Genomic DNA, 15,290 nt, shown 5'->3' with positions numbered 1-15,290 from the left:
TCTAGATCCCAGAGGGTGGGGCCCACCCCTAACGGGCTCTCATCCAAAGCGCGGCCCCGCTGCTCACCTCGTCCACCTCCACGTCCCGAATGTGTCCACTCTCTACAAGCCCCTCTGAAACTCTGAGACTGCCCGTCCCGCTGCAGGCCGGAAGTGGTCCCGCCCCTTTCCGCCTCCCTAGGGGGCCTCTGTCCCAGCCAGTCTGCCCCTCCCCCTCCCTGCTCCTCATTCCTAATGCCCCCTCCCTGTTCCCTCTACTTCGCTTCCTACTCCCTATTCCCTCATCGCATTTCCTATTTACTCTGCAGAATTCCTCTTCCCATTCCTTACACCTTCCTCTGTATTACCTGTGCATGCCCTCCCCTCCAGTATTGCTTGACCCCTGTCTGTATCCACTAGTCTCTTCTTGGGAGCTGCACTCCTCTCTCAATATTTCCCTCTTCCTTCATATTCCCTGTCCCACACCTAATGTGCACCGTTCCCTGTTTTGTTTTCCTCGTCCTCCGTTACCCTTTACTGTCCAGGTCGTATACCATGTACTTTCTCAGTCGTCTTCACTGCTTACACCCCACTCCGGGTCACCTCTGCTCCAGCTGAAGTAGTGCAGAAAGAAATACCCACCTGCCTGACTGTGAGTTCCAAGGAGTTAGAACCAGTGTCTGGCTCCCAAGAAACCCCAATCTCAACTCCTCTCACCTTGTCCTCAAGCCAGTCCCGGAGGCGTCTGCTCTCTTACAGTCCCTCTGTAAGTTTCAGCCTCCTGGACTAGAGCTGCCGGCAGCCCAGCCCAGCCCCTTTCCGCAGCCCCCTGCCACCCCCCTCGCTTTCCTCGGGGGTGGGGCAATGGGGCCCGCTCAGGGCTGTCTGACGCCAAAGCCCATGTTTATGCCACTGTACCAGGCTCAGTCTGAAGCCTTTCCAACTCAAACCACCTCCTGAAAGCGATTCATTCATTGAACTTATTTATTTTTATATCTTTATTTTTTCTTATTACAAAGGTAATGTGTTGTCGTGGTGAAAATTAGAATTATGCAGAAGTATGTAACAGGCTACCTTTATCTCATTGCCCAGAAGTAATCATTATTAACATTTTGATATACATTCCTCTGGATTTTTTTTTCTATTCATGTATTAATTATTTGGGTTTCTCCTCACACACAGCATACTATGTCTTCTGTTCTGTGACCTGCTTTTCTTCTGTGATGTATTTAGACATTTTTCCCTTAGTGTACTTTTTTTCTTAACAGCTACACAAATTTTTCATATATATATATATATATATATATATATGTTCCAAAAATTATTTAGGTGGTCCAGCACATGTAACATTTGGGTTTTCCCCCTTTTCTTGACATTAAAGTGCTACAAGGAACAGTCTAATATTTATATGGTATCTTTTGCTAACTCAAATATAACCAGAACAAAACTTCTATTTTCTTACTTCATTGTACAAAGTAGTGGATTTCATTCCACATTCCACATAGGCATGGAATGTATTCTGATCAGAATCATCAATCTGTTGCCCTTTCTGACTCATCCTTTCTCCTTTTATGTACTTAGTAGCCACATATGATAAAAACTACATGATGCTTCTCTTTTTGAGTCTAGCTAAAGTCAGCTTACTCTAGAGAAACATATGTTCCCACGTTTACCTCTTCACTATTCATAATCAGCTGGATGCCCATCGGTGGCTTTTCATTTCTATTCTAAATCTGTCAACTTACTCCCCCAAAGTGCATAGACTAGCATTTCCAATGATGTCTGCCATATATTTATGCATCAAGTAATTTTTGCATCATTTGTGATACTTTTGACTATACAAAGGGGCTAATTATTATGTAGACAAATGTATTCTTTTTTTCTTTTTAGTAACTGGAGTCTGCTTCTTGCTTAGAGTTGCATTCACCACTTTTATGTGTAATAATCCTTGTTTATTTCAGGCACTTTTATCCTTTTATTATTTATATTTAAATGTTGGGTCATCTTATGTTTTATTTTGTGTAAAAATTCATCTTCATTACCCTCCAATATCATATACCATTTACAAATTATAACATCTTTTCCCTCACTTCTTTGACTTTTTTTTTTTGGGGGGGGGGGCCAGTCCTGGGCCTTGGACTCAGGGCCTGGGCACCGTCCCTGGCTTCTTCCCGCTCAAGGCTAGCACTCTGCCACTTGAGCCACAGCGCCGCTTCTGGCCGTTTTCTGTATATGTGGTGCTGGGGAATCGAACCTAGGGCCTCGTGTATCCGAGGCAGGCACTCTTGCCACTAGGCTATATCCCCAGCCCTCCCTCACTTCTTTGAAATGGCACATCTACCATATAATTAATTCATATAAGTAATTGAGTGTCTTCAGTAGACAAAATAAAATGTAAAAATAATGGAAAGAAAACAAAAACAATTAAAAACTTACTAGAAACCATAGTAAAACACAGCACAGGGGTCTGTTTCCTACATTCGAATGTGATTTAAACCATTTCGAAAGTCTGCTTTGTGAGGTCATCTTTTCCTTACTAAGCCATAAACTATCACAATTGTCTATATCGTACATGTAATTTTTTTTCTCTCTCGCAAGCGCACACACACACACACACACACACACACACACACCTATTGAAGGTGGGCTTCCTTGGTCATTTCCTTTTTCTGAACTGTATTTCCTCCAAGTTTGGGATTTCACCCCACCACTTTCTTGCGTCCTAGATTATCTTCCTAACCACATCAAATGTAGCCTCTCCTTTTCTTCCATTTCTAGGGCCCCATTCTTGTCCCTTTATAAATCATGTCAAGCCTTGATTATCAGCATAAACTTCACTCTTGATCCCAAGAGCTCAGAAAGATTATTGAAAGTCTCTAAGGAAAGTTGCAACCTAGGTTGTGTTTTCAAAGGAACAATATAAGTCGTTATATTGGGGTGTGGATTAGGTGACATCTTGGAAATGAGGAGAGAAGTTATGACCTTCGAAGTTATCTGAGTAAGAAATGGCTGTGATTTGGCCTATGGTGGTAGCACAGAAAGAAGTGAGAAGTAATTCAATTCAGGAGAGAGCGAAAAATAAAAATAAAAAGCAAGCCAGGTGCTAATGGCTCAAGCCTGTCATTCTTGCTACTCAGGAGGCTGAGATCTGAGGATCACAGTTCAAATCCAGATCAGGGAGACAAATCCGAGAGATTATTTCCAACTAACCACCAAAATGCTGGAAGTGGAGCTCAAGTGGTAGAGCACTAGCTTTGAGTGAAAGAGCTAAGGGACATATTCTGGACCCTGAGTTCCCAGTATGGGGGGAGGAAAGAGAAGGGAGACAGAAACAGAGACACAGAGAGACAGAGAGGCAGACACAGAGAGACAAGCACACAGAGATCAGTTAATCATGTTCAATGCTGCCCAGAAGTCAAGAAACGCAAAAGCTAAAAAATTAAACTGCCTAGGGATCTTGACAATTGGGTAGTGATCTCTAGTGACCTTGGGAGGAATATTATCAACCGTGTTGAATGCTTCCCAGAAGTCAAGAAAAGCAAAGGCTAAAAAACATAAAAGAATTTTGACAATTGAGTAGTGATTTCTAGCGACCTTGGAAAAAATATTATCAGTGCAAACATTTGTGATTTCAACAGCTAAGGACTTACCCAGATATTCATTCCTCTCTTCCTCCTTAGTAAGACAGCATCCAATTTTTAGATAAATACAACCAAGGGTTGTATTCTTCTTCAATAAAAGACTTAAGGAGTCAAATCAAATTCTAGAATGGTGGATCAGTAAAGCAAAACCCTGGATCCCCAATGAGCTTGTGGAGCTACCATGGACTACTTACCTCTGGCTTTACTTTAGTGAGGTAAATACCTGTATGTCTTATGTAAACCATTGTTATGAAGTTTACCCCATGAGGCAGTTTCCTAATTGTGCTGAGTTGAGATATGGATGGCAGTTAAGGTATTCATGATGAGTAGTTTCAAACAAATGCTTCATCCTGGTTTCAAGGCTCTCCACAAATCCAGTTCTATTTTCTAGCTGGTGTGTGTGTGTGTGTGTGTGCGTGTGTGTGTGTGTGTGTGCGCGCGTGCGCGCGCATGCTGATCCTTGGGCTTGAACTCAGGGCCTGGACATGTTCCTGAGCATTTTTACTCAAAGCTAGCCCTCTATTTCTTGAGCCATAATTCCACCTCCCAATATTTGGGGGGTGCATAATTAGAAATAAGAGACAGGCTTTCCTGAACAGGCTGGCTTCAAACTACGATCCTCAGATTTCAACCTCCTAAGTAACTAGGATTACAGGCATGAGCCATTGGCGCCTAGCCTCCAGCTGCTTTTCTGAGAACTATGCATGGCTGTCTGCATCCTCCCTAAACAGGACATTTCTCCATTACCAAATGTGCCCTGCCTCTTTATTACCAGATGTGCCCATGGGGTTTCTTCTGCATTCAACACTCTCTGTTACCTCTACCCCTCTGTTATGTCTACCTCTGTTACAGTTACCAACGTCTTAAGTTCCACATTGTTATTCTCAATTGTGGCCTTTAGGATCCTGATGTAACAGAATCAGGTCTTGGAAAATACTATTGGATTCAAAAGCGTGAGGGAAAAATTTCAATCCAAGTCCATGGTAGAGTCAATTCCTAAAGATTTTCTAATTGAAAGCTTCCCCAATGCCTTCTTCATTCCAACAAAATACATCCTTTACCTTATGACTTAGAGAGCACAGAACAGAAGGACAAAAGAAAAGACAGTTTTCACTCTTTGACTAAGGAGATTTACTCACAAAACCGTGAAGAACCTAAGTCATTCAGTCTCAAGTCTATTTCCAGTATCTATAGAGCAGTAGAAAAAAATATCTGAAATGGTAAGATTCTATATATCAACTAGGGAGAAAGATGAAAAGCTGAGTTATCACCAAACATCTTCATGGTGGTAAATACATGTGGTCCCAGCACTCAGAGGTTGAGACAGGATAGTGAATTGGAAGGCTACATAGTAGCCTGTCTCAAAAAACAAAAGAGACACACACATAGAAAATTCAGTCAATTGTATGGAATTATAGACTCCTATTTAAATGTTTCTTGATCTATAAAGGAAGATAAGAGAGATGAAAGATTGCTTAGTGAAAAATAATCACAAGAAAACAGAACCCTGATGCCCAAATGGGAAGCCCAGAATATTCCCACCACAAATCCTGCCTTAGCTTCCCAAACTATACATAATCAATATCTCTGAATTTTGATAACCTTGGGAAAGAGTTCCAAAAAATTCCCTTCCCAGCCAGGTGCTGGTGGCTCATACCTGTAATGCTAGTGACTCAGGAGGCTGAGCTCTGAGGATTGCAGTTTGAAACCAGCCTGGGAAGAAAAGTTTGTAAGACGTTTATCTCTAATTAATCTCCAAGAAGCCAGAAGTAGAGCTGTGGCTCAAGTAATAGAGTGCCATCATTGAATGAAAGAACTAAGGAACAGTAACTAGGCCTGAGTTCAAGCTCCACACAAGAAAAAGATTCCCTTCCAAGACTTCCTATCACTTCTTCAGTCACCTAAGCTGCATAGCTCAGCAGATTTAAAATTGGACATCAAGACTTATTTTTTTAATTCCCACAGCCTTTTTACCATCCATAAAGGCCTACAAGCTATAATTCTCATGGGCGTAGATCTACCCCCAGGAGAACCTTTCTGTCCTCTAACATATGGCAGCTCTACTTCTTCCATGTCCAAGTTCCAGGTCCTTTCTCTTGAGCTACTGCTGGAATCCAATTCATTCCCTCTTGTGTATAAGGCAATTCAATTCACTTGTTGCTACAAGCCCCAAGGGCTAGCCATCCAGAATCAAATAACTACATTTCATTAAACAAAAGGCACAGTTTCCCCTAGGTGAGAAAACCTGGTACCCATTTTGGGGCTGATGCTGCTTTTTCTGTCTCCTTGTACAATGAGGCCTGCCTCCATGCAAGCTTGTGAGGCAGGATTAATCCATTCAATAGAAAATAAGGACCAACTACTTATTAAGCATTTCTACAGAGGTGGCTCTTGCTTATAAAGAGCATTTTGTATTTACATTTTGTACATAGCAGCATTAGGGAGTGAGAAAGGTAACCTGCCTAAGGTAAAGCCACTAATGAATATGGCAGGGAGGACTTGAATATAGGTAAGTGCAATGCTGAATGCCAGAGCCTTAACCACCAGACTTCCTCTGACGTTCTAAGTTCCAGAATATTATTTCCAGCTGCTGTGGTTTGGATTTTGCATATCTCCAAAGGATTCATGAAAAAAGATGGAGCCTAATGGAAGGTGATTAAGTCATGGGAGCACCACCCTGGGAAAGGATTAATGTGGTTCTCATGGGACTCTGCTTAGTTTCTGGAAGAGTGACTTGATATTAAGAGTTAAGGCTGGGAATGTGACTTAGTGGTAGAGTTCTCACCTAGCATGCATGATGCCCTCAGTACTACATAAATAGAAAAAGCTGAAGTGGTGCTGTGGCTCAAGTGGTAGAGTGCTAGCCTTGAGCAAAAGAAGCCAGGGACAGTACCCTGACACCGAGTTCAAGCCCCGGGGCTGGCAAATAGAATCAGATATCAAGGGCCTGGGTGCTGTCCCTGAGCTCTTCAGCTCAAGGCTAGTGCTCTACCACTTGAGCCACAGTGCCACTTCTGGTTTCTGGTGGTTAATTGGAGATAAGAGTCTCATGGACTTTCCAGCCCGGGGTGGCTTTAAACCTTGATCCTCAGAGCTCAGCTTCCTGAGTGGCTAGGATTACCGGCATGAGCCACCGGCGGCCGGCTAATGTTTCATTTTTTAGGTTTTAGCAAAGATTTATTTTAGTAAAACAGGATAAAAGTAGGGAGAAATGGAAGAGAGAATCATGCAGAGGGTGGGAAGTAAAGACTCCTATATTATTTCTTGGTTTATAAAATTTAAACCATATCCTACTGACTCTCCAAGATAGCAATGAGAGTTGGCTGTATGCACACTACTTCCTCACTTTTCCCTCCACTCTCCTGCAATGATCAACATCAACATGTATTTGTTATTGGTTTGTTTTGTAACTTGAAAAGATACTCAGAGGACTAGGAATATGGCCTAGAGTGCTTGCCTCGCATACATGAAGCCCTTGGTTCGATTCCTCAGCACCACATATATAGAAAAATCCAGAAGTGGCACTGTGGGTCAAGTAGTAGAGTGTTGGCCTTGAGCATAAAGAAGACAGGGACAGTGCTCAGGCCCTGAGTTCAAGTCCCAGGGCTGGCAAAAAAATGACACTCAGAGCCAAGTGCTGGTGGCTCACTCCTGTAATCTTATCTACTCAGAAGCTTGAGATTTGAGAAGCAAGGTGCTAAGCAAGACTAAGCAGAAAAGCCATGCAACTCTTATCTCAAATTAACCAGCAAAAGCCAGAAGTAGAGCTGTAACTCAAGTGGTAGCACACCAACCCTGAGCAAAAAAGCTAAGGGAGAGTGTGAGGCCCTGAGTTCAAGTTTGATACTGGCACAAAAAGAAAGGAAAGGAAAGGAAAGACATTCAGATCTTTATTTCCTATAGCATCTATTTTCTGATTCTTTCAATTACCCACTTTGTAAAAACAAGGGTTTTAGGGTCATTATCCTCTCTCTGCCTTTTCAAGGTCCCACACTGTCAGTTTCATTTCCTTCTACAGTATCCAAGTTGTTAACATTTACATTCTGTTCTATAGGCACAACCAAGTCTTCCCTACTTTGTCTCTCCTAGTTGACTCTAAAATCTGAGAACCAATAAACAGCATTTACATTATCATAACTATGTAAATATTTTTCAAAATCCACCTGACTAGTGAGCCAGGAATATACTTCCTTCTCTCCAAGTCCAATGTCACAAATCTTTGGCCCTCTCAAAATGAGACTGTTTCTAAAGTCAAGGTCAAATGAACAACTCTCTCTAATGCTCCATCAGCTGCTTGTAATCATATGCTATTTTATTTTGCTTTATATTTGGACTACAACTTTCTTGCGTAATGGTACATACAGAGTTTCTAATAGCTTTCTCTCTTCCCTTGAGTCATATGCTTTTATTATATTCTCTCATTCAACAAATATTTATTGAATATTCATTATGTGCCAGATAGAGTTCTGAGAGTTGAAGATAGGGCAGTGAAGAAGATAAATTGTAAACTTGGCTCTCTGTAGAGCTCATTCTAGCAAGGGAGAGAGAGAAAAAGAATCAGATAAATAAGTAAAAGATATAACAAGTTAAAAATGAGTGAATAGATGCTATGGAGAAAAACAAAGCCGAGTAAAAGGTAAGTGGAAAAGGTCAGTGAAGGTGGGAGGTTTTAAGTAGGTTAGTCAATGAATGACTCAATGAAAAGGTAGCCTGTGAGCAAAAGCTTGGATGAGCTGAGAGAGTTAGCCAAGTGGATACCTGGATTCCTGGGAGATAACATTCCAAGCAAAAAAACATGCCATGCAAAGGCTCCCAGTGAGGACCATGCATGGCATTCCCTCCCCCCCACCCCCCACCTCCTGGCAATCTGAAGAACAGTAAGGCCACAGGTTATGGAGTGATAGAGGAAAGGAATGAATAGGAAATGAGATTGAAGTGGTAATGAGGCTGTCCTGGCTATCCTTTCTCACTTAGGGCCCTGTAAGTCACAGTAAGGTCCACCAGCAAAACAGAAGGGGGAGAATCTGACTTGGGTTTTTGTTGTTGTTGTTGTTGTGCTTGTTTTGTTTTTGTGCCAGTCCTAAGGCTTGAACGTAGGACCTGGGTGTTGTCCTTGAGCCTTTGTGCTCAAGGCTAGTGTACTACCACTTGAGCCACAGCTCTACTTCCTGCTAATTGGAGATTAAGAGTCTCCTGTACTTTCCATGATCCTCAGATCTCAACCTCCTGAGTAGCTAGGATTACAGGCCTTGACTTGACTTTTAAAAGAATGTACAGCCAGCCACTGGTAATCCTAGCTACTCAAGAGACTGAGATCTGAGGACTGAAATTTGAAGCCAGCCCAGTCAGGAAAGTTCTTGAGATCACCAAAAAGCCAGAAGTGGAGCTGTGGCTCAAGTGGTAAAGCACCAGTCATGAGCACCTAGGCCCTGAATTCAAAGCAATGTCTTGAACAACAACAACAGAATGTAGAAATATACCACTGGAAGGCAGGAGAGGAGATACCAAGGGAGGGGGCAATAATGGAATCACTGTGGGGACTGCCACAAATACTGCTTTGAGTTAGCTCCATTATTTCCTAGATTCACTATTCTAGTCATCTACACTTCAGATCTTTTTTGGCTATAGGAAATTAACTTCCAGTGGCTGGGAGTATGGCCTAGTGGCAAGAGTGCTTTCCTCATACACATGAAGCCCTGGGTTCGATTCCCCAGCACCACATATATAGAAAACGGCCAGAAGTGGCGCTGTGGCTCAAGTGGCAGAGTGCTAGCCTTGAGCAAAGAGAAGCCAGGGACAGTGCTCAGGCCCTGAGTTCAAGGCCCAGGACTGGCAAAAAAAAAAATTAACTTCTAATATGGTTTTTCAAGTTTTCTTCATTTGGTGGGGGAGGGTATTCTAGAACTCTTGTTATTTAAATGTCAAACCTGTTCAATGGATCTGTAACTCATATATTTTCTCTTATTATTTTCTGTGCTTAAGTTTTCTTGCCTTACTTTCTGAGAGATTTCCTCAATACCATTTCCTAGTGTTTCGGTTAGTTGTGTTTGCAATTTCAGCTACTTCTTTTCAATTTTTGAGAACTTTTTTTTCCTCCGAGCCTTCCTGTTTAAAGTATCTAGTTCTTTTTTTTTTTTCTTTTTTTTTGTCAGTCCTGGGCCTTGGATTCAGGGCCTGAGCACTGTCCCTGGCTTCTTTTTGCTCAAAGCTAGCACTCTGCCACTTGAGCCACAGTGCCACTTCGGGCCATTTTCTATATATGTGGTGTTGGGGAATTGAACCCAGGGCTTCATGTATACGAGGCAAGCAGTCTTGCCACTGGCCATATTCCCAGCCAGGCATCTAGTTCTTGTTTTATGCTGTCATATCTTCCTGAATAGCATTGAGGATAATTATCATTTTTCCTCCTGAAGTTCTCTTTTGTTTCTCAAACTCCCAGAGTGCTCTGCAGTCTGTTGTTCTATTTGTTTATTTTAGCCTGTTGCTTTCATGCTGCTGGATTACTTAATTTGCCTAAGAGTCCTTGGATATCTATTCATCTTCAAGAGAAAGAGCTTGGGGAGCTGATAGAGTTTGTAAAATGTTCTCCAGGCTTTGTCCTGGGTAAGTGCTAGATCTCTGTAGCATCTATGCGAAAAGAAAGGATAGATTGACAAAGACTCAAGCCACACTAACGACCCCTGTGTGAACCTCCAAGTACTTTCCTTTTTCCCAGACCCACCCCTTAGTCCTCTTCATAAGACCTGTAGGCACTTAGCCCAGAATACTGAAACTCGGCATCTCCCTGATCCCGGGACTCCCGCCTGTCATCTCCATCCAGGTCTCCAAAGGGACAGTGAGCTATGTATCCAAGGCTGGCATGGACCTCACCATCATCCTGCCTCTACCTCCAGTATGCTAGGATCACTAACACATAGCACCATGGCTGGCCACCATACTATTCTCTTTTTCATGATCCATCCAGCCCTCATCTTAGCAGCTATTTACCAAATACCATGTGCCAAGCATTCCAAAAATACAAACTCCTTTTATTTTGTTTTAGTATGTTGGTACTGGGCCTTGAACTTGTGGCTCACTTAGATTATTTTTTGCTCAAGATTGGTGCTCTACCATTGAGCCACACCTCCACTTCTAGCTTTTTGCTGCTTAATTGGAGATAAAAGTCTCATGGACTTTTCTGCTCAGTTGGCTTTGAACCATGATCCTCAGATCTTAGCCTCCTAAGTAGGATTACAGGTATGAGCCACCAGTGTCCAAACTGATTTGGACAAACTCCTTTTATCTCACAATTTTACAAAGGAATTTATATTATTATTCTCATTTTATTGATGAAGAAACTGAGGATATAGTGAGTGTAGTCAACTCAGTCACTATCACAGAATCAGTAACTACCAGCATTGAAAATCACATTCTCTTTTGGGGCTCTGCTTAATTCTACCTTGGTCTCTCTGCTCTGGATGTCATAATTCTGTGTCTGTGGGACCTCTAAAATGTTACGGGATCTTGAGCAAGTCTCTCCCATCTGAAGACAAAAGTCAACACCAGAAAGAACCAACATCAGAGGCTTGTCTCTCCAACTTCTCTTTCATCTCTGCTAACTTTTTAAGATTGTCAGAGCTGAGTGACCTTTTTTGGCCCCAGTTACTGGGCTCTGGTAGATGTTTATAGGAAATAAAAACCCCACCCTGAGCCAACATAGCAAACAGACAGCCCCAGCACTCTGGTATGTTTAGTTTCCATTCATCTTACAGCTGGACGAGGGGAAAAAGGGAGACATGGAACTGGCCCTTCTCCAGGCAAGATGCCAGCCCCGGCTTTAAGACAATCCTGGTTTGTATGGGCCTCAATGCCACATTCACAGCCCTCTCCACACTTCAGGATGGTCCCTCCCTCTCAAGAGAAGGGATACCTGGATGTTTAAAAGAGCAAGGTTTTGAAGATCAGCCTCAGACCTTCTGGACGTGAACAGACCCAGGCCAGAAGTAGCACTATGTCTGAGTGGAAGTGCCTCATCTGTGTCAGTTTTTTGCTGACCTTGCTCCTTGAACTGACATACCAGGGACCCCCTGATCCCTCCTCATCAAGCACAAAGGTCAGTTTGGGGATAAGGGAACAAAGCTCTGGGATATGTAAGAAACTAAACTCCTTGGGGAGGAATATGGGAATATGGGAAGGCTACTGTGCTTCTTCAATCTGAGGCTGAGAAGCAAAGACCAGAGAAAAGAGCCACTGTTTGCTGAGCAAGTGTCAAAAGCTGCACTAAGGGTCCAAGATTTATTATTTAAGTTAGTTCTCATAGGAACCCTGTGCACCAGCCTCTATTATTGTCTCCACACACCCCACCCCTTTGGAAAGGACCAAAGGCTCAGAGGTTAAGACACCGGAGGTATGAGAATCAGTCCCCCTTATCCCAGATTGCTTCCATTTCCCACTACTGTATATAGAGTGAACTAGATAGATATGCATGCTGTGTGAGTATATAAATGGATCAAGACTTTGGAAAAGGTGCCAGGTGTTGGTGGCTTATATCTAAAATCCTAACTACTCAGGAGTCTGAGATCTGAGGCTCAAGATTTGAGGCCAGCCTGGACAGGAAAGTCCACAGGGCTATTATCTCCAATTAATCTCTCTCTCTCTCTCTCTCTCTCTCTCTCTCTCTCTCTCTCTCTCTCTCACACACACACACACACACACACACACACACACACACACCTTCAGAAAAGGTGAGGAAGAAAATCATATACTTGCTGTGTAACTTCACAGTTTCTGAGACTCACAGAACATATTTGTGAAGTGTGAACAATTGATAGCATTTAACTCATGAGTTGATGTGCGAGTTCAACGTGATCATGGATGTCAGATGCTTTACATGCTTGTAGTGCATGATTGCACGGACTAGGTCCAATCCTTTTTACCTGGGACCTGAAAGAAGAAAAAACTGAATGTATCAAGAATGTCTTGCACGGAGTAGGTTCCAGTGAATGTAACTATTCAGCTACATTCTAAAGCCTGGTAAAGTTTCAGATCTTGTCTAAAACAAAATCCATGGATCAGTATCCCCTGGGAACTTATTAGAAAGGTAAGATCTCATAACTGGAGATGTGGCTCAATTGGTTGAGTGCAAGCCTTGAGAGAAAAAGGTAAGTAAGAGTGCAAGGGCCTTAGTTCAAGCTCCAGTACCAACACAAAATGAAAGAAAGGTAAAATCTTAAGCTTCACTCCAGATGGGCTAAGTCAGACTCTTTGCTAGCTACTCAGGAGGCTGAGATCTGAGGGTCAAAGTTCAAATCCAATATGGACAGAAAACTCTATGAGACTCTTATCTACACACAAAATAAAGTAGAGCTGTGGCTTAAGTGGTAGAGCACCATCCTTGAGTAAAGAAGCTGAGTGAGGCAGGGTACCCATGGTTCACAACTGTAATCCTAGCTATTCAAGTGGCTGAGGTCTGAGGATAATAGTTCAAAGCCAGCCCAGGCAGGAAAGTCCATGAGACTCTTTCCTTTTTTAAAAATGTTTAAATTTTTTTTGGTTGTCATGTAGCTTGAACTCGGGGCCTGGGCACTGCACACTGTCCCTGAGCTCTTTTACTCAAGGCTAGTACTCTAACATGGAGCCACAGCACAACTTACAGTACATGGACTTTCCTGCCCAGGCTGGCTTAGAATCTCGATCCTCAGATCTCAGCCCTCTAAGTAGCTAGGATTACAAGTGTATGTCACCTGTGCCTGGCAATCTTTGTAGTGCTTTTTGTTTTCCCTGAGACGCTTATCTCCAATTCTTTTTAAGTGATACGGCTCATGGGCTGGAGTGCTATAGCCTTGAGCACTAAGCATCCAGTCTCTGAATTCAAGCCCCAGGACCAGCACCAAAAAAAAAAAAAAAAGCGAGTAGTAAGAGCCCAGGCCCTGAGTTCAATCCCCACTAATGGAACACACACACACACACACACACACACACACACACACACACACACACACACACAGACCTCTGGACAAGTACTTCAATTTTATATGTATACAAATCTCACAGTATCTTGTTAAAATGTAGATTATGTATTTGGGGCGGGTTCTTTTTGGTGTGTGTGTGTGTGTATGTGTGTGTGTGTGTTGTGTGCACCAATACTGGGCTTAAACTCAGTGCCTGGGTACTGTCCCTTAGATTCTTTTGCTCAAGGCTGGCACTCTACTTATTGATCCATTCTGCCACTTCTGGCTCTTTTGGTGGTTAATTGGCAATAAGAGTCTCACTGAGTTTCTTGTCCAGACTGACTTTGAGTCTCAATCCTCAGATCTCAGCCTCCCAAATGGCTAAGAACAGAGTCATGAACCACCAGCTCACAGCCTAGAGGTCTTTTGAGTCATCCTCTACTGAGTCTTTATGAAATATCAAGGAGGTGCATTACGTGAACAGAAGCTACCATTTTCCCTCTCTGGGTCTCAGTTTCTCCACCTGTACTTGAATGGCACTCTGAAAATCTTAGGTTTTCAAGAACGAGACTCATCTGGGCCAGGAATAGAGTCTAGCTAACTCATTTCCTGTCTTTTCTCAATCAGCTGTTGATGACAAGCTATTCCATCCGTTCCACTGTGGTGTCTCGCTATGCTCATACCTTGGTCACCTCTATCTTGTTCAATCCACACCCTGAGGCCCATGAAGCCATCTTTGACCTGAATCTGCCTCGCCTTGCCTTTATCTCCAATTTCACCATGTAAGTCTGCTCCGCCCCTTCACTCACCCTTCATTCATTTGTGCCTACATTTGGGCAGTCTGTTATTTGTTCTTTCAGAAGAATATAGTGATTAAGATGATTTACTCTGTGATCAGACTTCTTGCATTTGAATCCCAGCTGTGCCAGTTATAGGACTCAGAATGCATTCTTTTCACATCAATAAAATGGGGAAGAAAATTCAAACCCATTTTCAAGGATTAAATGAGTAATATGTGTGAAAATCTATGCTAAAATTAGTATTAGGCACATAATAAGTAGGTACTTTAGAAAATCAAGGAAACAAACAAAAACCAATCATTTCATACATCTGACTATATGGCTACACTGTGCTGGGTATGAGTGAAAGAGGAAGATGGGTTGCACATACTCCCTGTTCCTAAAGTCCAGTCTAATAAGGGAGCTATAAAAAAGGAAGCAGGTGGTTTAAATAAAGTAAGCTAGGAGGAAAGAGAAGAATGGGAATGGTAAGGCCAAACAAGAGGCAGTGGTCACTTCCCTGTCCCTAGTCAGTTAAAGAAAGCCTTGGAGAGAAGACTCTTTAACTGAGGCTGGAAATAGGAAATGCCCACCAACCAGGCATGTGAAGGCAAGGCTGAAGAATCGAGGCACAGATGATCCCTCATGAGAACTGTATGTGTATATGTGTCTCTGAGGTCTTAAGGACAGACAAGGGGTAGGAGAGTGGTCAGAAATGAGATTTGAGAGGCAAGGAACCACTAAGCTGAGGACGGCTTCCAAAGCTAAAGAGAATACTTGGATATTACTGCCCAAGCACATGTGTTTATTAAACTTTATGTTCTATTAAATATGCTACAGGACAAATAGATTAGTGACATTATGAAGCATGGGAAGATAATTGACTAAAGGATAAAGAAAAACTCTGCAGAGTGCTCATTTCTTGACTGGTTTCCAGCCAATTCCCCAGGGGCATGCACACT

At 42.6% G+C, this 15,290-nt stretch overlaps 2 protein-coding genes across 5 annotated transcripts in view; one reads left to right on the top strand and one right to left on the bottom strand.

Moving 5' to 3' along the window:
* Maged2 (MAGE family member D2) overlaps window positions 1–809 on the bottom strand; it is an 8,912-nt gene extending 8,103 nt beyond the window's left edge. Inside the window, exon 1 of one of the 4 annotated variants that reach the window (XM_048336430.1) lies at window positions 697–809. The gene's annotated coding sequence lies outside the window, so the exon portion shown is untranslated. Of the gene's footprint in view, window positions 1–67; window positions 144–696 lie in introns of those variants that run through there. The other 3 variants (XM_048336431.1, XM_048336433.1, XM_048336434.1) reach the window with 3 other exon arrangements.
* A 10,801-nt stretch (window positions 810–11,610) lies between these two features.
* The window catches only part of Itih6 (inter-alpha-trypsin inhibitor heavy chain family member 6), a 39,581-nt gene continuing 35,901 nt past the window's right edge, over window positions 11,611–15,290 (top strand). Inside the window, exons 1-2 of the mRNA XM_048336163.1 lie at window positions 11,611–11,712; window positions 14,177–14,331. Coding sequence (XP_048192120.1) covers window positions 11,611–11,712; window positions 14,177–14,331 — 257 coding nt within the window. The remainder of the gene's footprint in view (window positions 11,713–14,176; window positions 14,332–15,290) is intronic.

The sequence above is a fragment of the Perognathus longimembris genome, chromosome 28, assembly GCF_023159225.1.
Source record: "Perognathus longimembris pacificus isolate PPM17 chromosome 28, ASM2315922v1, whole genome shotgun sequence".
Classification (NCBI taxonomy): domain Eukaryota; kingdom Metazoa; phylum Chordata; class Mammalia; order Rodentia; family Heteromyidae; genus Perognathus; species Perognathus longimembris.
This window is presented reverse-complemented; position numbering and strand designations above follow the sequence as displayed.